Source organism: Phyllostomus hastatus, unplaced genomic scaffold (genome assembly GCF_019186645.2).
Source record: "Phyllostomus hastatus isolate PE091 unplaced genomic scaffold, TTU_PhHast_1.1 phas_scaffold_93, whole genome shotgun sequence".
Lineage (NCBI taxonomy): Eukaryota > Metazoa > Chordata > Mammalia > Chiroptera > Phyllostomidae > Phyllostomus > Phyllostomus hastatus.
Genome location: NW_025334042.1, coordinates 46,697,037 through 46,720,279, shown reverse-complemented (window position 1 = coordinate 46,720,279; position 23,243 = coordinate 46,697,037). Strand labels below are relative to the sequence as shown.

General features: G+C 42.9%; 1 protein-coding gene across 4 annotated transcripts; it reads right to left on the bottom strand.

Moving 5' to 3' along the window:
- Positions 1-297: 297 nt before the first annotated feature.
- YBX3 (Y-box binding protein 3) lies at positions 298-22,924 on the bottom strand. Of its 4 annotated transcripts, none has more exons than XM_045829700.1 (10): positions 22,412-22,924; positions 18,631-18,694; positions 17,644-17,677; positions 15,118-15,207; positions 13,340-13,462; positions 9,851-10,066; positions 4,289-4,377; positions 2,459-2,630; positions 1,693-1,792; positions 298-736 (listed from the first exon to the last, which is right to left on the bottom strand). In XM_045829700.1, exons 1-9 carry the CDS (start codon positions 22,665-22,667, stop codon positions 1,727-1,729), a joined length of 1,110 nt encoding a protein of 369 aa, XP_045685656.1. In that variant the 5' UTR covers positions 22,668-22,924; the 3' UTR covers positions 298-736; positions 1,693-1,726. The 4 variants fall into 4 exon arrangements, with proteins under 4 accessions (XP_045685656.1, XP_045685655.1, XP_045685658.1 ...); XM_045829699.1 differs by having other exon boundaries at positions 4,280-4,377; positions 22,412-22,921; XM_045829702.1 differs by lacking the exon at positions 9,851-10,066 and having other exon boundaries at positions 22,412-22,921.
- Positions 22,925-23,243: the final 319 nt, after the last annotated feature.

Sequence of the window (23,243 nt, the reverse complement as noted above, 5' to 3'; positions counted from 1 at the left end):
ATTCCGTGGTGCACCTCCCCAAAGGAATCCCATCTTCTATCATCTCAAACTCATACACCTACATTTATTAAATAGCACTAATGCACCTTTACATTTGGCTTTCAGTTGGCTATTATTAAGTGAATCAAGTGGGGGAAAAGACAAAAGACAGGAAAAGACACTCTAGTTATACATTTTCCTTTCAAGGGTAAAAATTTTATTTTCGATGAACTTCATGCCGCACATTTTCAAAGAGAGTCACATTAAGAAAGCAAAAATGTTATCCTCCCCTCATCCTAGAAATAAATAAGCAGGGCATAAAATTCCTTTTTTAATCACAATACTTGAAAGTTTAGCACCAGCATCCAAAATGAACAGAAAAGGGAAAAAAAAGCATTTACTATATATATTTCAGATTTCTTTGGGGTTTTCCCCATGTGGTATTAATATTTCTTCTTTCAATTCATATCACCAAAACAGTAAAACCAGGAAAAAAAATATAAACCTAGTGGGTGCTGAAACTGGGGAGGTGCTCTCTCGTCTTCCGTGCAGGCATTCCCAGAAAAATTGCTGGAAACATTGGCTGACATTCTCCTTTTGTGCTTATTTGCTTTGTAAAGAATAATTGTAAACATTCCAATGTCCACATTTAAGGTATTAGTCTTCCACTTTATTGCTTGGATGTTTCTTTGGTGTTGGTAAGGTCGTGGTCTGCTTCTGTTTTATTTTTTGAATGATCATTAATTCTTTAGGTCACCTGGAAAAAATTAAAATCAAATTTATAAAGAGTGACAGAATAACCAGGAGTTAAAGAATACAAAGGCAAAAATACTATTCTTCATGTATTTCAAAATATACACTATTTTAAAGGCTCTAAACAAAATCGACACTGTATCTTTCTCGACATTCGTGCATCATTCTCATTCTGCACTGATTTAATGGAAGTTGTTTTGCATGAACTATTTTTATAAACCAGAAGTCAGTACATAAAAGTGAAACCATGAGGAAGGTAACAAGCTAACCTGTATAAAGAGGTTCTTTCTTTATTGCTCCCTGTTTAACAATTTCACAGGTGTAATCTCACTAAACATTTGCGAGGATCTCAGTGGCTAAGGCTAGCGAGTGTTCAGACTCTACCAGCAGCGGCCATCACCGAGGCAGAGGGTAAATAAATGAACTGCTCAAGGTCGCCTGGCAAGGGAGCTGCAGGCCCTGCACTGGGGACGCAGACCTCCTGGCCGGTGCGCACTGGACTGCTCTGCCTCCAAATCCGTGTTCGTCAATAAAGGGAAAAGGGAATGAGAAAACCACTCCAGTTTCTCCACATCAGTCTCCCGTTACTAAAATGAGGCCTGGTCAGGCACTTTAAAATGATCAAACTGGCCACTAGGTGTCACAAAAGTAAAACTTTCAAGTGTTCTTACCTGGGATTACCACGTTAATACTATAATAAAAACTGTCTGTCTACAAAAAAGAACTGGACTCTCATTAATTGTCTGAATGTTTATGCACCTAAAGCCTAGCCAAAAAAAAAAAAAAAGGCAATCTCAGAGATATTTAAACACCATAACCGTGTTCTTCAAAATCCTAATGGAGGTGAGGGCTGATCCAGGTGAATCACAGAGCTCCTGCAGACTGATCTGTGCTGCTGTTGAGAAATCACTGACATTAAAAGAAAACATCAACCGCAGCCCGGGCGGCCCGCGCTCTCACCTGCCGATGGTGAAGGTGCCTGGGGAGCCTGGTGTTACTCAGCACTGCTCTGCTCGGTGGCTGGAGCAGGGTTCTCGGATGGCACTTCACCTGCCTTGGTCTAAAACACGAAACAGAACCACAAACCACAGACGAATCAATTCAGGTGACACTGCAAAGTTCAAGACTGAAAGGCCTCAAAAGGTGGAATCGTCTTGCCTCTAAAGGCAAATCAACTAAGCAAAATTTTGTTTATTCTCAAATAAAAGTCAAAAATTAGTGCCACAGAAGAATGGCTCCCAAATAGCAACTAAATACCGCCATTCTCCACAGCTTTTTGTTTTGTGACAAAAAGCCTATGACATGCGATTACTTTCTGCACACTTAGAAGCAGGTTCCTCTCTCTAAAAGCTGTCCTTTGTTTGGATGGCCCTAAATACACCAGCTCCAAATCCCCACAGTATGGATAATTCTTTCGGAGAGTTTGATGTAGTTAAATTCAAATGTTTGGTTCGTATTCAGTACAGGGCATACTCTCTCTATATACATACAGACCTTAAGTGTAAATGTTAACACACATATAAATGTATATAAAATATGTGAATATACCCTATATTACTTATAATTATATATGGTATTTATAAGTAACATTTTCTATAAACTATTATATATAAATATGTGTAGTTGTGTCAGTTATTAGGCTATAAACCACTCTTAGAATAGAGCACTAAAGTTTGACATGATCAAGGCTAATCTGGCATCGTCCCGGGTAGCTGACTGGATTTACCTCTTTGCCATCTTGTGAAGGAGCATTTGGAGGGCGGGGGCGACGCCGATAGTTGTACGGACGCCGGTACCCACGGCGAGCAGAGGGCTGGTTTGGACCAGTGGCCGCTTGTTGATTTTCTTTGTCTTCAGCCTCTCCCACAGCTGGGGCAGGTCGTGGGCGAGGGGGTCCCCTGGAACAGAAGACAAAAAGAGAAAAATGCAATGTGGCAGGGGTCCTCAAGAATATGGGTTTTAGTCATTTTTTTCAAGATCAAAAAATCAAGTGATTGGGCACTTATTGTTAGAATTATGCACAGGCTAATGCAAAAAAAGGAACACAGCTTTGGTGAAAAGAAAAAAAAATTTTTTTTTCCCATCATTTTCTCCCTTCATCTGAATACCTATTTTTGTGAATGAACATGTACTGAGCATATACTATGTTCCTGCCGGTCACTCTGATGGGCATTGAGGACAGGAAAGTAAAGAAAAGTGGTCTGGCGCCTGCCCTCCATGGACGGAGTTCAGTGGAGACTAAGATTAAACACATGCCAGAGCCTGCACTGGGGGTTTTCGTGTTAAATCACTTAACATCAATACCTATTCAGTGAGTCAGATTTATAGTGAGAAATCCAAGCAGTTCAGAGAGAACAAATACTGTGTGAGTCATACAGGACTGCTGGTCTTCTAGGCCAAAAGGGTCCACGACACCTTTGCCAGGATGACACAGCTAGGGATTGACAGAGCTGGGATCCACATGCGGTCCTGTGTCCTGTTAATTTTTATTAATGCATTTCTGTAAAGTCACTTTTATTGGAAAGCCATTAGTAATTAATCATTAGAGTGATGACATCTAAAAACTGGACTGAATCTGGAGAGGAAAAAGGATACAAAAGGGGTACAAATCCTTGCCCTAAATGATACACTTACACTCCCTTCAGTGAACCCACATCGCCAGACTTCTAGGTGTTATACATGGCACTTTCAGGAATGAAGTTGTTGTTGTTGTTTTTGATTTTTTCTTTTACTTACCCTCAAAGATAGGGTCAATAAACAGGAAGGCTTATAATATAAAAAGCTGAAAAAGGATCTTAGGGGGTCTAACTCAATTTGCAGTCTTCACAGGGACAGAGAACAAATAAAATAACCCACTCCACTAATACTAACATTATAGGTAGTAATAATATTTAACATTTATTCGCTCAGTAAATATTTAGTGTTTAGTGAGTGATTACTATACCAGACACGTTACTAATTATCTTAGATACATTATACAGTTAAACCTACTGACAAGTGCAGAACATTCCTTAATGTCCACTTTACAGACCTGGTGACTGGCTTTAAGAATTCACCATCTTGCCAAAGGAGTTACAGCTACTAATGACAGGACAGGAATTTAAACAAACAGTTTGATCTATATCCTGGTTTAACCTTTCCACTAGACGGGCTCAGTTAACAGACTACGCAGAATCCCAAGCATCTCTGGCACTCGCTCTTCCTCTACTTGTAGCTCTACCATTGAATTACTCATCAATTAATTTCCGCTTATTTCATTAAAAATAAAAAAAAAGAATTTCTATCATGAGAAAGTTATCGAATACAAATAATGCCATGGTACCAAAAAACCCTAAAAATTCTAATTGCCTAAGTAGCGGGGAGAATGTCACAGGCCATCTGAAAACATGCATGGCAGAGTCCCACCCAAACCTGGACATTCGGTCAGAGCAGCCACATCTTCTACTTCATAATAAACCCACAAAACGAGACCCGCGATACCCTCGTCCATCCTGCCATCCCTCACAGGTCCCTCAGCTGGCCGTGAGTTGAGGAAAACGCCACACACCTGCGGTACCTGGGGCGGTAAGTTGGATTCCGGTGAACAGGTCCCTGAAGCTGCGCTCCCTCTGGGACACCGTCCTTCATCTCCCCGATCTCACCGGCCTAGGAGAAGGGAACAGGGCTGCGAGTGAGTGTCATGCTACCAGGCGGAGGGGACACAGAGCACACAGATGCATTCAGGGTTTTAGTGAAAAGTAAAAGGCAAAACCGCTTCCTTACAAAGCTGGGAACTCTCAATAAACAGTGACCTATTTGCTGACTGGACCTTTGTGAATGGTAGAAAAGAAAGAAAAACTCGTTCCCGCTAAAGAAGTCTTCTACCTTACTCCAGAGTCACTAATTTTATTTCACAATGTTAATTTAACATTTTCAAGTGTTCCATGTGTCTTTTGAAAGAAAACCTACAGTATGAAAGGAAATGCGCTATTATACTACACTTGAGCAATGAAACTCGCTGCAATCTTTTCAAACTTAGACCCACCAACTGTACAGACTGGGTGTCCCTTCAGTATTCAATGGTTTCTGCACTCACAGCATCTCCCACACCTCTGAACCATGCCCCCACCTCTGACTTCCTCCTTTCACAGTGTCCTCCTTGTATCTGTTTACACTGCTTATTTAAGTACAACATTTTTAAAAGTAAAATATACTTTCTTGATGATAAATTTATTTTAAGCTGTGGGAATAAAATAATTTTCTTGTAGAACTTCCAGGGGAAGAAAGAATAAAGACAAAAACAAAAACAATAAGCCCGCCGACAACCTCTCAAAATCATTACATTACAGCCACAGTCTCAACCTTCTTTCCACCCCTCAAAACTAACATCCCTTCCTTCTCCATATTTCACTAAGAGCAATCAGAAAATATTTTCTACAGGTTACCAAGCCATCCACATTTGCATTGATTTTCTTCTCTCTTATTATACAGGATAAGTGGTCGAAGCTCATATCCAGAGCCAACCCATTTCTCTTGCCTACTAGAAGGTTTTGCTTACTCTGTGTCCCCCCTTCACTGTGCATTTCCTCCCTCTTCTACTCCATCACTTCCATCCAGGCACACAAACATGCTGAAGTAACAGCCACCATATTCAATTATTTTACTTTGAAATTATCACACACAGAAAAGTTGGATGTATAGAATCTAATCCTCAAACCCTACTCAAGTCTCACCAGTAATGCCCTTAACAGCAAAAACAAACAAACAAGAACAAAAAAAAAAACCCCAGTGAGAACCATGCACTGAATTTAGTTGTCTCTTTCTGACACAGTCCTTCAATCTCTACTTGGTTTCCACAGCCATGACACTTTGTTTCCCACGCTTCAGTGTCCGTGTGGATGGCAGGGACGCCATAGCAGTGACACTGTGTTCTCCTCACTGCGACCCGTCAGGTGGAGTACAGCTTCATACCCTGACCGACAGCGCTCACCTGGAGCAGGAGTTAAGGGGCTTTACTCTTTTTGCTTTGTAATTCAGGAAGATTTTCAAGACGTACCTTCGAAGTCTGTAAATATTTGATTTCTCATCAAATTCTCAATACAGTCATTCACTCATTTGTATCTGTACAGACTCATGGTTTTCTGTTTTATTCAATGAGTTATAATCTGCTACTGTCATTAGTGGCCAATGGGAACCCATTCAAGTGGGCTCATGTCCTTTTGACCTGTCTCCAACATTCTTTGTGTACTTCCTTGCTTTCTGGCGCAACAAGATGTTCCAAGTTCATGTTGTACTTTCTCTGGTCCAGATCTGAAATCAGCCATTTCTCCAAAGGAGCTTCCTTTTAGTGGAGAATGGTATTCAGAAAGCCCAATGCTATCAAGGTGTCACTGTTTTCAGGCCATTTCGGTGAACAGAAATAAGGAACACGCACACAATGTATATGCACATGCACTCACTATAAACCATACACATATAAATGAGTGTATGTCGGGGAGGCATGAGATCTGTCCATCTAATGACATCACGAGCAAGTTGTTGGCGAGGGCAGGGGTAAGGGGGACCAGCACAGAACACACTCAACGTAAAAACAAAATCAAATCAAACCAAAACCTTGCCCTAACCTCCTTCTCCTCCAGGTACTGCTCCATGTCTTTGGGCTCCTTTACAGACATACACACTGAAGGAAACCCATCACCATCACCACAAAAACAACCTTGAAGGGGAAGCAAATATTCTTCTTCCTCCACCTTAGTACTCTCTTGAATTCATCCTGATCATATTTTTGTCCTCACCATATCACTAACCTCCAAGTGACCAAATAAGGCAATCAATTCTCAACCTAACGCCCTCTCCTTTTCATTGGCAGCATTTAGCACAGCATTTCCTTCTCAAAACATATTTTTCCTACCTGTCCCTTCTCTCCGCCACTTGTTAGGCTCTTCACCTTCCTGATCTTCAGTTGTTGGTGTGCCCCAGAACTCAGTCCCAGGGTCAGTGCTCTGCCTCACGTCTTTTACAGTTAGTCTCACCCTCCGCCATGCCTTTCTCCATGTTTCCATGTCTCCAAGGTTCTATCTGCAATCCCATCTGTCCCCTTCGGGTTCCCTTTGGCCTCTGTACTTGCCAGTCCCTCCACCGTTCATGCCATTCCCGGTACCCGAATAACTCACTCCCTTGCTTCCTCAGGTCTCTTCTCAAATGCAGCAACAAAGACCTTGCCAGCCACCTTTCCTAAAATGACACCTTCTTAACTCATGCCACTTTCTACCTCTTGACTCTGCTTTGTTTTATTGATTAATTTCTTCATTTATTTTGCCTACCTGGCATCTCCACTTGGATGCAAAATGTAATACAAAGAAAAGACCCCCAAATAATTTCCACCTCCCCCTAAACCTAATCTTTCTTCAGTCTTCCTATGTTTGTTTAAATTAAAAAAAAAATGAAACAAAAACAACAGGTATCCTTTACTCCTCACGTCACACATTCACTCCAGTACCAAATGCTGTCACTTTGACGTTGGAAACACTTTCTGAATCTGACCACTTATAGTACCTCCACTGCTAGCACTCTAACCCAGGCCAGGGTCACGATCATCTCTTCACAGGGCGATTGCAGTTAACTCGTCTCCCTACTTGTTGCCTCCTGTGGTCCAGCCTCTAAAAACAGCCCAATGATCTCTTAAATGTTTCTTCCCTGTACAGATTCCTTTCCTCCTTTTTATCACATTTAGAGATGTCAACAGTCCCTCTCCCGGTCTGCCAGGCCTGTCTGGTCTGCTCTAAGGTATCACCCTAGTCCCACCTGCCAGCCCTCTCCTCTCTACTCATACCACCCCAACCACACCGGCCTCGCTGCAATTGTCTGAACAAGCAAAGCTGCTTCTTTCTCAGGAACCTTAATTGTGTGTGTGTGTGGGGGGGGGGGGAAGCATAGCTAGAAAGAACAATGAACTTGACTAGAGGATGAGAGTTTACTAGAATGACAGAATGAGAAAAGTAGATTGAAGCTCTAGCACTTCTTGCCCATGTAGCCTCAGGTAAAAGCTGTTAACTTCTCAACATACCCAAATCTCTTCACTTGTAACAATGACAGTGTGGACAAAACCCACCGTCACCTTCCCAGAGCTGTAGGGAAGCCGAAGGAGAACTGACTGCAAATGTCAATCACTTGGCAGATGCCAAACAATGTGGCTCCCTTTCCTCTATCATAGATTTCTTTCCTCAGAGACTGCAAAGAGTCGATATTAGCCCAGTAACCAATTCTACTTAATTTCAAACACAGAGAATTATTTTCTTTAAAAAGTGGAAGTCCTCTGGTCACTGACCACACTATATTGCGTCCTTTGTACGTAAGGGAAATACTGTTGGCCTGTATATTACTTTTTTTTCCTGTTGTGTCCAATGCATTTCACAGTTTTGAATAGAGAAGAAAATGTTGGAAAGGTTTTTCTATTTAATCTCAATAATTCTTACTGTCTAGAGATCTCTCTATCATTTTAAGTCATGACACTGGCAACCTGAAGTTACAGGGAAGTTTTAGGAATCTTCACCTGATGACATTGGTTAGCTCAGGCCAACCTCTGACTCTGTGAACATGCAACATGAGGTGCATTAGAAAGAGTGTAAGGAAAACCACTGCAGGAGTCGAAGCCAGCTTTTCCTTCAGAAATGGAATGGGTCAGAAATCCAGCCCAAGTTAAAACAACTACCTGCAGCTATCAGAATAAGCACATGTTTTTAAAATTAGTTTTCAACCAGCTTCTGGAAAGGATGTTCCACAATAATCAGGGGCATCCAACCTGCGCCCCACAGGCTGCAGGCGACTCAGGGTGGCTAAGAATGCAGCCCAACATGAAATCATAAATTTACTTAAAACATTGAGATTTTTTTGAGTGTGCTTATATGTCATAGTGTATGTAATGTGTGGCCCAGAGACACCAAAAGGTTGGACACTCCTGTTAATGGTGCCAAAGACTCTCTTTGCTCTCAACTTCAAGTCCTAAGGTGAAATACACTTCATTTCAAACAATATGAAAAAGAATCATCATGTCCTCAAAAAATGACATGTGTGTGTGCTAAATACCACAAATGATTATTTCAGGAAGGTACTCCTAACACTCTAAAAATAACCGTGTATTACAATCTCACTGCCTCTTCCTGTCCTCATTTCCTAGAAGCCCCAAGTGCTGCCCTGAAGAAACCTACTATGCCCCATGCACCCAATCTCTCCAAATGCATGAGTCTACTTGTTATTTTTAGCACATTGGTCAGGGACAGCTGTGAAAGAGTGGACAGATAAAAACAAGAAGCAGTGTAGAAAGAACACCGTCATGCATGATGGGATAGGAGAAGGGTAGCAAAGAACAGACTGAACATAATGTTCAGTCAAAACACTTAGTGGCAAAACAACCCAAGGACACCAAGAGGGAAAATTTGTAGCTAGCGATAATAAAAAATGATGTCCTATCCTAAGTTTTCCAAGTTTCTGGAGATTGAAAAGTTGGCATAAGGCTTGTTAAATTACAGGCCAAGTTCACGACAGCTGTACCAATACTTTGTAGTAAAAAAGGGAGAATCAATCAACAGTCTCCACTCCCTGGGAGGGTTTCTTAACAGTCAACACCACCCCATCTAAATTAAGGACTTTAGAAACGCTAGCTGTCCTGAGGCACCGTGCTCAAGTCTTTACCTCGGATTTAATCATCATAAACCCCGCAGTAGAGGTATGTTATTAAAGCCATTTAATGGATGAACAAGTTAATCTCTTTAAAGCTTGGTTTTCTCAAAAGCTCATAGATAATAAGTAGCAGAGACAAGATTCAAATCCAGGCCTGTCTGACTGACTTCGGAGTTTAAGCTCTTAAACATATTATGTCTCTACTCTTATTCTTCCATGAACTAGAGATGGCACCCTTTCCACCAGGGTCCTCAATTACAGGCATGGCTCAAGTGGTTGTGCCCTTAGAAATGTTACGAGAATGAAAGACTCAAGGCCTGGCCTCAGCTTTTGTAGCAAAAAGAAGCCACAAGCAAGGTTTTGTTCCAGCTGCTGGTGTTGGAGGAGGAGGAGGAAGAGGAGGCAGAGGAAGGACGGAGGGGTGAGGACTGCTGAAGAGAAGTCCCAGGTGCAATTTTACCTGCATTCTGTTGGGATGGGGAAAGACCCGTGAGCGACGGTCAAAGGTCTGTCCCACGTGGTAAGGCGGGAACCGCCGCAGGTACTGAGGGCGGTACTGAGGGCGATACTGGGGGCGGCGCAGCCGACTCCGGGCCCCAGAGAACTGCCCGTCAGTGGCAGGGGGGTCAAATCCTTCACTGCTGCCGCTCCCTTCCTCCTCCTCCTCCCCAGCGTACTAGCGAAGCAAAGAAACAGAGGTTCAGAAGAAGTTTCAGCAAGGAAAGAACCAAAGAATACCATTTAGGATGAATATCACCAAAAGAAAAAAATAGTCCCTCCTCAGAAGGAATAATGATCCTTTAATATATAGACAAAATGCATTTAACCCAGATCATCATGTGATTACCTGGGGTAAACTACATTAAGATTAAAGGAGATCTATGCAGATAAAATACCAAGAAGCAGAAAAGCAAAAGCAACCAATCTACTTAATTTTAACAGTCATCTAAACAACCACCCAAACAGCATTTACGATGTTTATATATTTACAGTGTTTATAATATTTAGCCCAGCCAAAGGTGTGTCTCCCGACACCTGTCACCCACTGGGACGAAGTCAGGGCAGTCAAGAAAAAATATATTTCATGGTGTGATCAACAGTTCAGCAGAGTCTGCTTCCTGTAGCTGCGCTCAGAGCGGGGATGGGGTCTCCCGAACCCTTCAGTGGGGAGGGGGGGTTATCAGAGTGGAACTACTCTCATAGTTCTACCGAGATGCTATTTGCCTGTTCCCATCTCATCTCATGGGTGTGTGGTGGGGGTCTCACAGGGATAAAGTGACCTCTCCGCAGACTGAATGCAGGAGATGGGAGGATCCAGCTGTCTTCTATTAAACCAAACATAAGAAATTTGCAAATATATCAAGCAATGCCACTCTTCTCCATCAATTTGAAAATATATAGTTTTTATAAAAATGTTATTTACACTTACATGTAATGAGTTTGATTACATCAATTGAATATTTTTAAACTTCTGCTTTAATTTCTAACATAATAAGTTTTAATAAAGACTCTGGGTTCCTCAATAATATTTAAGCATACAAATGGGTCCAAAAACCAAAAAGTTTGAGAACCACTAACTTATGGCATGATTTTCTTTATTTGCTTAGTAATACAGTTTTCCTTGCATTTTATGAGATGGTAGTAAGTAATATATACAGGTAGTTTCCAAATATAGGTCTTACTAACAAAAGGAATTACTGATTCATTTTCTACTTTTTCCTGTAGTTAAATTACCATATCATATAGTAATACCTTATACTTAAAAATAAAAACAAACAGCCAAACATCCCTCAAAGAATTTACTTCCAATCTTACTTTAAAAGGGGATGTGCAAATGCCAAAGATAGTCTTAAGGTAAGTAAACACAGTTAATAAAAATAAAGTAGCCATGACCAGGTAGCTCAGCGTGTTAGAGCATCACCCTGATAAGCCAAGGTCAAGGGTTTGATCCCCAGTCAGAGCACATAGAAGAATCTCTGCATAGATAAATGGAACAAAAGATTGATGTTTCTCTCTCCTCTCTAATTAAAAACTAACAAAATAATAGCCCATTTCTTTTGGAGGGGGAGGATATTTAAGATTCAGAACCCCCCAGATCAAGCCCACACGGGCAACCACATTCCCCAACAGGAAAAGCTTCAACGAATGGCTGAGCTAGTTGAATTTCAGTGCAGTCAAGCCATTCTACTCTTCGTAAAACCCGTTTCAAAATATGATCCCCAACTACATAAAGACACATAGAAAATGTTCACCAAAATATTAAGTGTGAGACTTCATAAACTGTTTTTCTTTTTAGGCTTTTCCATATCTTTTTGAATTGTAGACAACCAAATCGTTCATTTTTACAAAATAAAAATAATAGCAGCACCATTGGCAAACATACTTTTGAGCTGTAAGGACTTAACAACATTAGAACAGAAAACCTTTAGGTACACTTTCAGAACTGACATTTCTAAATACCTTTTACATGCATGACTTCACAGTTTCCAGCTGAGCTGAAAAGTTTTTTAAAGGGAAATTTTTCACTAAAGGCTTTCTATCACTCTTACTTCTGAATTAACCGAGGAATCAACATAATCACAACTGTAGCTCCGTGAATCCAACGGACTTAAGTTAATCTGACATAGTAAATGCTGTAGTAGCTCATGCCCACCGTCATCCCCTGCACAGCTTCGTATTAAAAGTCAAACAGGATAGCCAAAACATGGATAAGAAAAATACAGAAATAGAAAACAAGATGTCATAAATAATATAATAAAAGTCCATCTGGGCAGGGTATGAAGACGAGAGAATGAAGAGGGAAAGCATTCTGCTATGCACAAAGATGTAAATCCACCAAAAGTGTGGAGATAACTCACTCTCAATCTGCAGGGACTGAATTCTGGTGAGACTTTTCAAGTTTTCCTTGGATGACTGACATAGCCACAATCCTGTGCTTATAAAGCATTTTAAGTTTATTCTGTGGTGCCAATCCCAGGCACTAATTCTAGAAACATCAAAAACTGACTCAAATCCATAGAATCCTCATGACCACAAAGGAAGGGGATTCTATTTGGGTGCTTTGATAGTATTTATATTGACCTCCTAAGAGAGCTCTAGCCAGACTTGGTTGTCAACCCTTTCACCTGGATTGGTAGAAATCTAAAGAACTAAAAATCCAGCACTGGCAGGTGTGGCTCAGCTGGCTGGGCATTGGCCTGCAAAACCTAAGGTCGCTGGTTTGATTCCTGGCCAGGGCACATGCCTGGTTACAGGCCCGGTTCCCAGTCAAAGTGCATGTGAGAGGCAACTGATCAATGTTTCCTCCCCCTCCCTTTCCCTCTCTCTAAAATAAATAAATGAATAAATACATATATACACAAATATTTTTTTAAAAACTAAAAATCCAGAGAATTACTACTCTCCTTTAAAATAAAATAAATGTTATGCTAAATAAAACAGCCACTTACTCGAGGTAAATGTAATATTTCTGTGGCTAGCACAGTTTATTGCCTATTCCCAAGCTATTCCCCATTCTTCCTGGCCAACCAAATGCTGGTTTTCAATGCCAGCACCACGGGATGAAGAACAGGTTTGAGCCCGTTATGGAGCTCCCATTCCCCTTTCCTAGTGAAAGCCCTAAGACAAGGTCCTGGCCCAATGAAGAGACTGCCTTTTTGACTACGTTGGCAGGCCTGCCTTAATTAAGCTTTCTTGTTACAGGATAACAAAATGTCTGCTACTTGCAGCCAAGTACATACAAACTGACACAATGTTTCAGTGGCAAGTTCCTAGTGAGACTAGCAGCTATGGATAAATTCTAGGCACTACAAGTTTTCCAACAAATAAAAAGAAACCATTTTGTATCTCCAGGAGAAGAAACAGTATTTACCAGCTCTAAGCATGGACACTTAATTTTAGACAGGAACATTTTTTCAATCACTGATTCAGAGGAGAGAGAGCGACATACGTTACGGGGAGGTCCCCGGCGTCTGCCATAGTAGCCTCGTCGGTAACGGCGCCGGTCCGCAGCATAGCGGCTCCCTTCTACAGGAACTCCATCTGGGCCAGTCACATTGGCTGCTTCAGCACCCTGACGCCGGAGAGAAGAACAGCCTCAAAATTTAAGAGACACTAAACCCCCCAAAACAGCCGTTGGCAGCCACAATGTTCATGACTGGCAACTCCCATTGTAAGACCTCAAAAATACACCCACATTTTAATAAGGTGAACAAGGTATTTGTCGTCCTGATTGAAATGTATACAGCTTGTTTGTTCACGCAGCCTAAGCTCTGCCTCCTTGTTTGGTCTTACTAAGTCCAAAAGCAATATACACCTCTTTGAAGTACGTAAACTGGTAAATAGAATGCAACTGAAAAAGAAGTAATGCAAGACCAAGAAGGATATTCCTCAGTGGAAAATAACTGAGATAATGGTATCTTCCTGGAAAATGCTGACTTCTATGTTACTCTCACAGGCACCAAGGGAATCCCTATTCACGGGCTCACGCAGCTGTGTCCAGCAATGACCCAGAGTGAAACTTGGCAGCAACAGGAGTGAAGGACCCTGGCTTTAGTAATACAGAGCTTCCACACACGCCGTCCCTCTTTAGTCCTTCCTCTTATCCTTGAAACAGACGTGGCATTCTTATTCTCATATGAGCAAATGAACAAAATGCTTCAAAAATACAAGAAAAAATTCAAAGATGACTCAAAAGAGTATATTTCATACCCTCTATCAATTTGTAAAACCTCAAGTTCTGAAAACACAGAGGTGAAATACACGGCAAAACAGACAGGTCAAATTAACCTGACAAAACAGGATATTAGAGATTGTTACAGGCCAGCATTTGCTGGTAGGGGATTCGAATCTCCAAAATATTTGCAAGATACCCTGGGGATCACATCAGTACAGGTATCATTTAAATTACTATATTAAATGAAATAAAGCATTTTTCTTTTAAAACAGAACAGTTTGGGAGCCACTAAGTGCATGGACTATAGAATGTTAGGGAGGTGCGTTTATATCAAACACATGCATGGGAGTTAACCAGTCACTTGCTTAGTTTATAAATCAGCAGCCACGACTAACTGCCATGGTGGCTGCACCATGTATGGTTTTAAAATGCTATGTTGCTTTACTGCCTGCCATCTCTAGTCCACTGTTGACTAGAAACAAAACATTAGGGACATTGCTAATATTGGAATTAAATAAATAACATCATTAAAAACAATCCAGCAATACGTTCGTTCTAGATGACTGGTTACCTTCATCTGAACAAAGCTGTTACACAGCCCATTAAGAAGCCTAAGCAGCCTTTGGCTTTCCAAAATCCAAGCCAAAAACACAATGATTATATTCTATTTGAATCTTCTTTCATTGAGATTGAAACATTCTTCACTGTGTATTACTGATATTATTAAAAATCACAGCCCGAAAGTTTTATTTATAAAACAAGTTAAATTTTAATCTACTTAAAATGTCATTTTAAATCTTGACAAATTAGTTCTTCTTTCCATAATAGGGCTTATCATTTATTAAATGAGACATTACGTTGTCTTGCATAATCTGTATCAAAAAATATTTATGACACCCACTATCAAAAAATTTCTACTTAAAAGTCACATCTTCCTGTCATACAAAGACAAAATAATATGAATTCATAAGGGGCTGCCAGACCCCTATCTTGGCCCTGCAAGAAAGCGAAGAGGCCGCACACTCCGACACCCAGGCACAACCTGCTCTCACCTTCTCTCCTTCAACCACATCGAACTCGACAGTCTCTCCGTCTCCTACACTGCGCAGGTACTTCCGTGGGTTATTCTTCTTGATGGCAGTCTGTACAGGGAAGAGAAAATACGCACTGAAGTGTATGTCAGTATGGGTAACCTTCCACTGCTTTCAAGTTTGCTGGGGATACTGAAGAGACTGTTGGCCTATCGTTATTCACACTTTTTAAATTTATCACTCTCCTACTGACATGAATCTCTGAGGCAGAACAAGCAAAACACAGCATAAAAACTGCTCCACACTACTTTCGTGGCCAGTGTCACCCTCCAGCACTCATCCCAGCAGGTAGAGTAAAACCTGCAGTCGCACTTCCGGTCGCAGCCTGGTCACCTAGTCCTGACACGGTTTATTTCGTGGCCTCGAACTGGGCATCATCTGAGATTCAGACTGCGGCTCCGTCAGCGGGGGTGGGGATGTCTGTGTGAAATCTTACAGACACGCACACATATCTTAGGTATAAAGGTTTCTGCAGACAAGAGAAAGTGCTCACCTCAAAAGGCGTTAAAGAATGCATGAAGGGGAGGAGGGATGATGGACAAGGAAAAGGAATTAGAAAATGCCATGGGGTAAGTATTTCTGCGAGAATATGCAAAACTACCTCAGGAATCAGAACATTACTTATAATCTGGCTCATCTCCCACCCCCACAACCCATTTAACAGATGAGGAAGCATCAGGCTGATAAGTGATGTGTGTCTGAGGCCCTACTAAAGATGCTGGTGGTGGTGGTGGGGGGAGGGGGGTAGGTGGGGAAATTCACAACCCTGTACTGAGTCTATATATTCATTCAGTATTTTCCCCATCACACCAAGCTTTGCCCCTGATGACACATTAAAAGCTTAATGCAGATGTTCTCCTGCATTGAACATCTGCATCTACATATCTGCCTACAATTAGACCTTTCTTCTTCAGCCCGTGGAAGAAAGTGGAATCATTCCTGCAATGAATCTCCATTTCTTTAGCTGGCATCTCTAAACAGTTAAAGGGGCTCTGACTTCCTATGGAATTAGGTCAGCCTTATTTTATAAAGCGATTAGGCATGTGTAATCTAGCCCTTCCCTTACGCTGAGTAGGAGGAAGGAAAAAAAAAATAAAAGAATGAGCCAATAGAGCCGAGACTTCACCCACAGAGGAAAAAGGCAGCTCGGGACAGGATATACGCGCACACAGCCTGAGCATTCAGCCATTCCCAAGCCGGCCCCTCCCTGCCGGCTCCGTCGCTTTTTCCTGTTAAACTGGGCAGGCCTCAACACAGTGCGGTGACTCACCCCACAGCCGCACAGGGACTGGAATCAGGTCACACACTTGCTCGCGGGCTCACAAAGCCGGCCACCAAGGCAGACACTCGGGAGGCCCTTTTACTCCTGCCGCCACCAAACGTGTAGCTCTTCCCCCAAATTGTCAGCCAGCCACTTGGTATTTATTATAAGCAACACTTCCTGTCAGTCTGTTACGACTTTAGAAATTGACCTACGCAAATTATCTAGATACAACTGAAATCTACCACTCAAGCAGAAATATAAACAATGGGAACCACAAATAGAGAGTTTATTCTTAGCTGTCACTATTGCCAGTCACCCCACCCCAACACACACACACACACACACACACACACACACTCTCAACAGAAGGCAGCAGAGCCCCGCAGGTAAATGTGCTGGTTACAGTATCTGCCTCTGTGCTTCCCTGCTGTTACACACTCAGAACTACACACACATTTGAGACAATTCATTGAAAACAATATACAAAAACAATCAGCAAGGATAGGTGTTTTTTTCTTGTAACCTATTATGTAAAGGAAGTCCAGGATACATGGTAATAGAATAAACATCCTAGGCTACTAATGTAAAAGGAAGGCTGAGATCCTGTAGCCAAGAAGCTCATATTTTCCATGTTTTACCCACTTTCTACTTTTGCTTTAAATCTAAAGCAGCGTAGGCCTTTCGGCCTGGCCCTGTGCTCACCGTGCCCTGTGCTCACCATGCCTGCCTCTAACAGGAGTGAGGACTGTCCTGGGCATGGGCAGTTTTCTCCGTCTCACAGACACACCCCAACCATCTGCTTCGCTGTGCCACTCACTGACTGAAAGTTAGAGGAGCTCTAAGCAGTCCCCACCCAGGCCGAAAGCCAGGTGCGTTCCCACCATGCTCCGGGGGAACTGCAGAGTCAGGGGAGCAGGGCGGCAACAGGAAACAGATTTTTTGCTAAGGACTCAAAGCCTTTAAAAATTAAAAAGTGGTCTAACTGCATATTACTTCCTGCCACTCAAAAATAAAAACCATTTGAAAACAGTGGCTGTGATGGGACAGAGTGCTCACCAGCCAATCTTAAAATGTGGAATTGAGCTCCCTTGGCAAAATAAAGTCACAGAGAGAGCCTGGGGTGCAATAATGATGCTCAGGACTACATCCGGGAGTGGGACAATAGCACGTTACTGACCCCTCTCTCTTCACATATAAAATGCAACATTTACTACCCGTCTTACCTGATGTACAAATACATCTTCTTTGGTGTCATTTCTGTTGGAAGACAAAAACGAAAAAACTCAAGTTTAGATTCCAAGGCTTTAAAACACATCAAAAAGTTTTACTTATCCTTTAAACTTAGTTCAGATGCCTGGACTCAATCCTCACTGAAAACTTCTAACCCTCGAGATACCCACCTTGCTCCTCCACATTACCACAGTGCTTGGATCCAAGTGCACAGATTCAACACAGAAATGTCCCTTCCTTCTCATCTCTCTCTAAGTCACATGGTGTGTAATCAGAGCCCCAGATTTCCCTCCCAGCAAAAGCAAAGCAAGCCGGTTGAAAGGACAGGGCACAGCTGTGAACTAGGCTCTCCTTACACTGAAACCAAAAACAGTCCCTACCACCACCACCCCACCCTAACTCACCTCCCCCACCCTCAGCCAAACAGACAAGGAAGAAACTGGAGGAATTTTTAAGAAAGGGGTGGGGGGTGAGGGAGCAAAGAAAATTGTTAAATCATATAAATACATAATACTCCTAATAGCTTGCACTTATATTCTCATTCCTATATGGTTAGAAGTTACCACGGTTCAAATAAAACGCTAGTTCCTGCACAGGACTTGGGCCAGACCTGGGTGACAGTTCCAGTGCAATTACGTACTAGTCGAAGTGACCTTAGGAGAGTTGCTTAACCAGTCTCAGGCTCCACTTCATCTCTGAAATTATGGACATGGGCTCAGGTTCCTCCTATTTCTGAATTATTCCCCCCTTTTTTTTCTTTTAATGGCCAGATTTTATAAAATAAGTTACTTATGTAATGTTCTGGAAATGTAGTTTAATTAATATTTAATGGCAAGCAGCTCAGAAATGAGAGTATTTACAGTGCTTACAAACCTTAACACTTATACAAGTCATTAATAAAGAATGGTAAAGAATTTATAACTACTGGTACCACAACAGAAGTATGTATTTAAGACATGCAGAGATGCGCACACACATACCGATTAATAAATCCATATCCATTTCTGACGTTGAACCATTTGACAGTGCCAAGGACTTTGGTGGCTAAAATAGGATTAAGCAGATAAATTAGTTGCTGACGTACCAGGAGATAAAGCTCATATCACTTAAGGTCTTGATAGCATTATAAAGCCTAAACATACCTGAAGAAAGCATTGAAAGCTTAATTCCAAAATATGTTAAAAAAAAAAGAAAATGGAACAAGTGAAGACATTATAAGGAAATACTTTTCACAAGAATAAACCTTTCTTCCCTGTTAAACTTGCTGGTAAAGCCCTCAAATAAGGAGTGGCCATGAGTCTATTCAATTCTGCAATAATTAAAATTGGGAAACAATGTCTAAGGAAAAACAAAAAAAAAAGTTCTTTAAACACCAAAAAATGTTGTAAGTGCAGAATGGTCACAGTGGAAGAGAACACAGATAAGTGAACAAGGCAAATATACATGACCTTAACCCATCACTTTCACACTCTGGAGTATTGGCAAACTTTAAGTGAAATAGTGCCTCCTTGTTGATACTTAATCTACAAAGATCTAACATAAAGTAACTTGTTTCATTGCCACACGGTGGCCTATCAGAGGAGTCAAGAGTAATAATAGAACTGATGCTGCCTCACTCCAGCTCTGTACTCCCCACCCTGAGACATGATGTAACAGGACTTTTCCAAACCGCAGGGATGCACCTGGGCTTCTGTGTCACTGTTTACCCTACTCTCTCCAGTCAGCAGGACTCAAACTCAGCATTTTCTATAAAATCCCCCTCTTAAACTTGAGTATGGTCTCTACTTCCCATCATGAGTAGGACCATTTCTGTACACCAGATTTTAACATAAAACAAAGACTATGGTTATATAACTTGCACTTCATAGATTCATAATTATTTCATCCTTCAAGTAAGATTTGAGGTAACTCCTTTAAATCAATTGTGAATGCCAAATTCAATACCTCTAAGAAATGCCTATGTCTAAATTCAGGAAGTGCATAAAGCAATTATCAAGACTCAATGAAACAGGAAATCTGACAATAGAGTACCTTAAAAAAAAAAACTTAGTAGAGAATGAAAGTAACAATTAACATTAATCCATACTGCCTCTCTGAGATACAAAATTTATAATTTCCAAGGATAAACAATAAGGATTCAGTTTTTAAACTCAAGACTAAAATAGTAATTAGAACTTATTTTGCTGTGAGCAGGGTTAATTCTGAGTGTTGCTAGACTGCATGCTTAAGAAAGTACTTTAGCTCTCTTAGGAAAAAGAAAAAAAAAACAATTATTTATGCTCTCAAGTCATTTAGCCTACTATTGCCTGAGCAATCTCCACCTCGTTGACACCAAGTAACAAAGACCTCTCTCCAATGAAGAGGTTAAACCACTGGCATCTTCAGTTTTAGGCCTTTCTAATTACAGCATTAGGGCAAAGAAGAAAAAAGTTATGTTTTATACCCAAGTGTACACAAAAGTAGCCTGTTTTTGATAAATCATATGCTTTCAAGTCATACATTATTTCAAATGATTTGCCATTTGTGAGTCTTGTCATTTGCCCTAATTAATGTCCTGGGAAAACATAAAGGAACTGTTTTTGACTCATTTTCATGGAAGTTAATGTCTACCACTGTCAAAGGAATAACCTTGATTAGAAAGGCAACATGATAATAGGGGAAAAGATAAAGAATGATTTTCAAGTCTAACTTCAACCAAAGCTGAAGCTTATTTTTACTCCCCCAATGTAATTTAGAATTTTTCCCTAATCCCACACATATTTCCAATCACTTCATGTGGCCAAACACATTTACCCACACTTTTTGCTTTAAAACCATAAACTCACTTCACATAGACAAAGGGAGAAGGGGAGACAGAGGAAGACCATGTGGTTTCCGTCATGTTCATCAGAAGTGTTGCTTCACTCAGGTAAACTGCTTTTCCTGGCCTGTGGCTGTATCCACACTGAAGGTAAAGGACCGTTTGTAAAGACTAAAATGGGAGAATCCAGAACCTGAACTCCATTTCTGTCAGCAGTGTGCCTGGCACAGTTTAGGCACCCATGTGTTCGCCTGGCAAAGGAGGGGAGATGGCAGAACACAGCGGACAGAGGCAGCTAGTGCTGAAATGTCAGGCAGCAGGCTGTCCTTCATTCTGAGAGCTGGGGTTGCAGTGGAAAGATAAAAGACTTCCAGGCTCCTCACCAGGATGTGGTGGAGGCTTAACAGCAATTGGTGATTGACAAAAACTAACTTCATGTTTCCTTCATCTTCACCAATTCCTGCTTTCAAATTCAGAAGTTACTTTAGATCCAAAAGGGTAGAAGGATTAAGTGAAAAACTGCAAAATTCCCTTTACACAAAAGAATTTTTAAAAAGGATATATCCAAACACCACCTTGGATAACTCAAGGTTGTCTCTCCCAGACATTCTGCATGAAGAGTTCCAAGAAACGCTTGCTGGAAACATCACAGTTCAATATGGACTAGGCTTAAGCAACTTTTAGTCCAACAAAATGTCGGCTGTTTTATATCTTAACATACACAGGCTACATTTAGCACGTTGTTGTCATTAACTGAATAAAACCCCTGGGGTGGAAGAGGGTGGGGAGGCGGGAGACACAGGCCTCTCAAGGTAGGGGCCAGGGAATCATACTACTTTCTTCACATTAATCCCCTAATTTTCTTCTTAGAAAATTGGGAAGGCTCTGAGAGATCAAACACACCCTACCCAAAATACCGAAAATTTCTTTGAAGCATCCTACATCATCTCTTAACTTTCCTGTTTAAAAGACAGTGAATGATACAGTCACACACCCATGAGAAAGCTTATTCACCACCCACGTGCTTTGTAAGCCTGTTTAAGGTCTCGCACGGGGACACAGGGCGTTACTTGAGAGAGGGCTGCAGTACGTGACAAAACCAACAACTACCACTGAAGCCCTTTCTGACGCTCTGCGCCCCCCCAAAACCTGAACGTCTTATCGCCCATTTCCTAAGTTGCAACTCGCTGAGATAACGATGTAGCGAACAAACGTCACAACCCCACTTCCTACTAAGTTTTTCCAGCTGCTGCACCAAGTGCGTTCCCACAGTCCAGGAAGAAGAAAACGTGGAGCAGTTGGTAAACAGTGAAACAGGTTCTGCGCAGCAGTGGGCACAGGGAGGGAGGAGGACGGGGGACCAAGACCCAAGAGGATTGCAACATCCCCTTCCTAGCCTGTGGCCGACAGAAGCGTGGCGCCTGTCTCGTGCCAATGTGGGAAGGGCGTCAGGGACAGACACCTGAGCCTCCCCAGCAAGAAGACTTTCCACTTTTCCTTTCCCGTCTCCTACTAGCGCCTCATTCTTCCCCAAAGGAAATCCTGTCGCCACCCAGATCCTACGCAGTGACTCCGAAGTCGCCATCCCACGTGTCTGTCCCTTCCCTACATCCACCTTCATCCCCACCCTGCGTCCGTTTTCAGACTGCCGCTCCTTTTCTCTTTGGACCAAATCAAGGGCAATGTGAGACAGTGACCAAAGTAAGACCCAACTTGCTGGCCCAGGACCAAGAAAAACGCGCACCAGACGGCGAGGAGCGCAGGGCGCCACGCGCTCACCTGGGAGCGCCTGCAGGACCAGCGGGCTGCAGACCCTGGTGCTGGGCACCGACATCCCTGAGGACCTCAAAGGTGCTCCCCACACCAGGGGGAAATGCAGCTGGCGATGCCCACACGTGCTCGGCTTCTGGCTGCTGCGCGCCCCGCCCGGGGCAGCCCCTAAACTCCCGGGACTGACTCACCGAGAACTTTTTTCTCCGCGTCTTCACTGCCGGCGGGGGCTGAAGAGGCCGGGGCTGCGGGGCCTGTGGGGGTCGCGTCCCCACCCGGGTTTCCTGCGACGAGGGCAGCGGGCGCCGTGGCAGCGGCCTGGGGCGCGCCGCCGCCCGCTGGGCTCTTGGGCGCAGAGTCCTGGGGCACCGCGGCGGCCGCCTCCGCCGGAGCCTGCGGGAGGGCGGCGGCGGCAGCGGTGGTGGTGGTGGTGGTGGCCTCGCTCATGCCGCCTCCTTTGCTCTCACTCGGGCACCTCGGTGGCGGTTGGTCGGCGGTTAACGCGGCTGGTGGTCGCGACGGCCGGGCTCGCTCTCTGGGAGGCCGGTGCGGATCTCGCGGCGCGGGAGGAGGCGGCGGCGGCCGGGGTGGGGTCTCGCGGCGGAGGCGGCTCGAGCTGTCGGGCTGCGCGCTTGCTCTTGGGCTCCTCGCTGGATCTTACTGCCCCAAAAATGGCCCCGCACAAGTTTTTCTAGGCGGCGCACGGTCCGGGGAGGGAAGGGCGGGCGAGGGAAGAGGGTGGGGAAAGTTGGCTTCGGAGTTGGGCATCGACTCTATTAGCATTTAAAGGAGCCTGGTGCCCTTTCTAACCCACGCGTCCGCAGGAGACTGGAGCGCAGGGGCCGAGGTGGGGATTGGAGAAAGCAAGGGTAAGTTTGAAGTTTGCATTGCACTCGGGAGTGCTCTGAGGAGTCTACTCTACTGCCTCTTTGTTGGAGAGGAACGGACGGATCTCGTTCCTCACAATCTGGAGGACACCTGAAACTGACCTTTAACAGAGGAAAATAGGGCATCCAAATGACG

Bases quoted from the DNA above. Each gene is read 5' to 3' on its own strand.
- YBX3 (XM_045829699.1), bottom strand. From the start codon at position 22,667: ATGAGCGAGGCCACCACCACCACCACCACCGCTGCCGCCGCCGCCCTC. The intron at 17,678-18,630 runs GTATGTGTGTGC...GTCTTCCAACAG, and splicing joins GGATATGGATTTATTAATCG to AAATGACACCAAAGAAGATG. The intron at 15,208-17,643 runs GTAAGACGGGTA...TTCCCTGTACAG, and splicing joins AAGATGTATTTGTACATCAG to ACTGCCATCAAGAAGAATAA.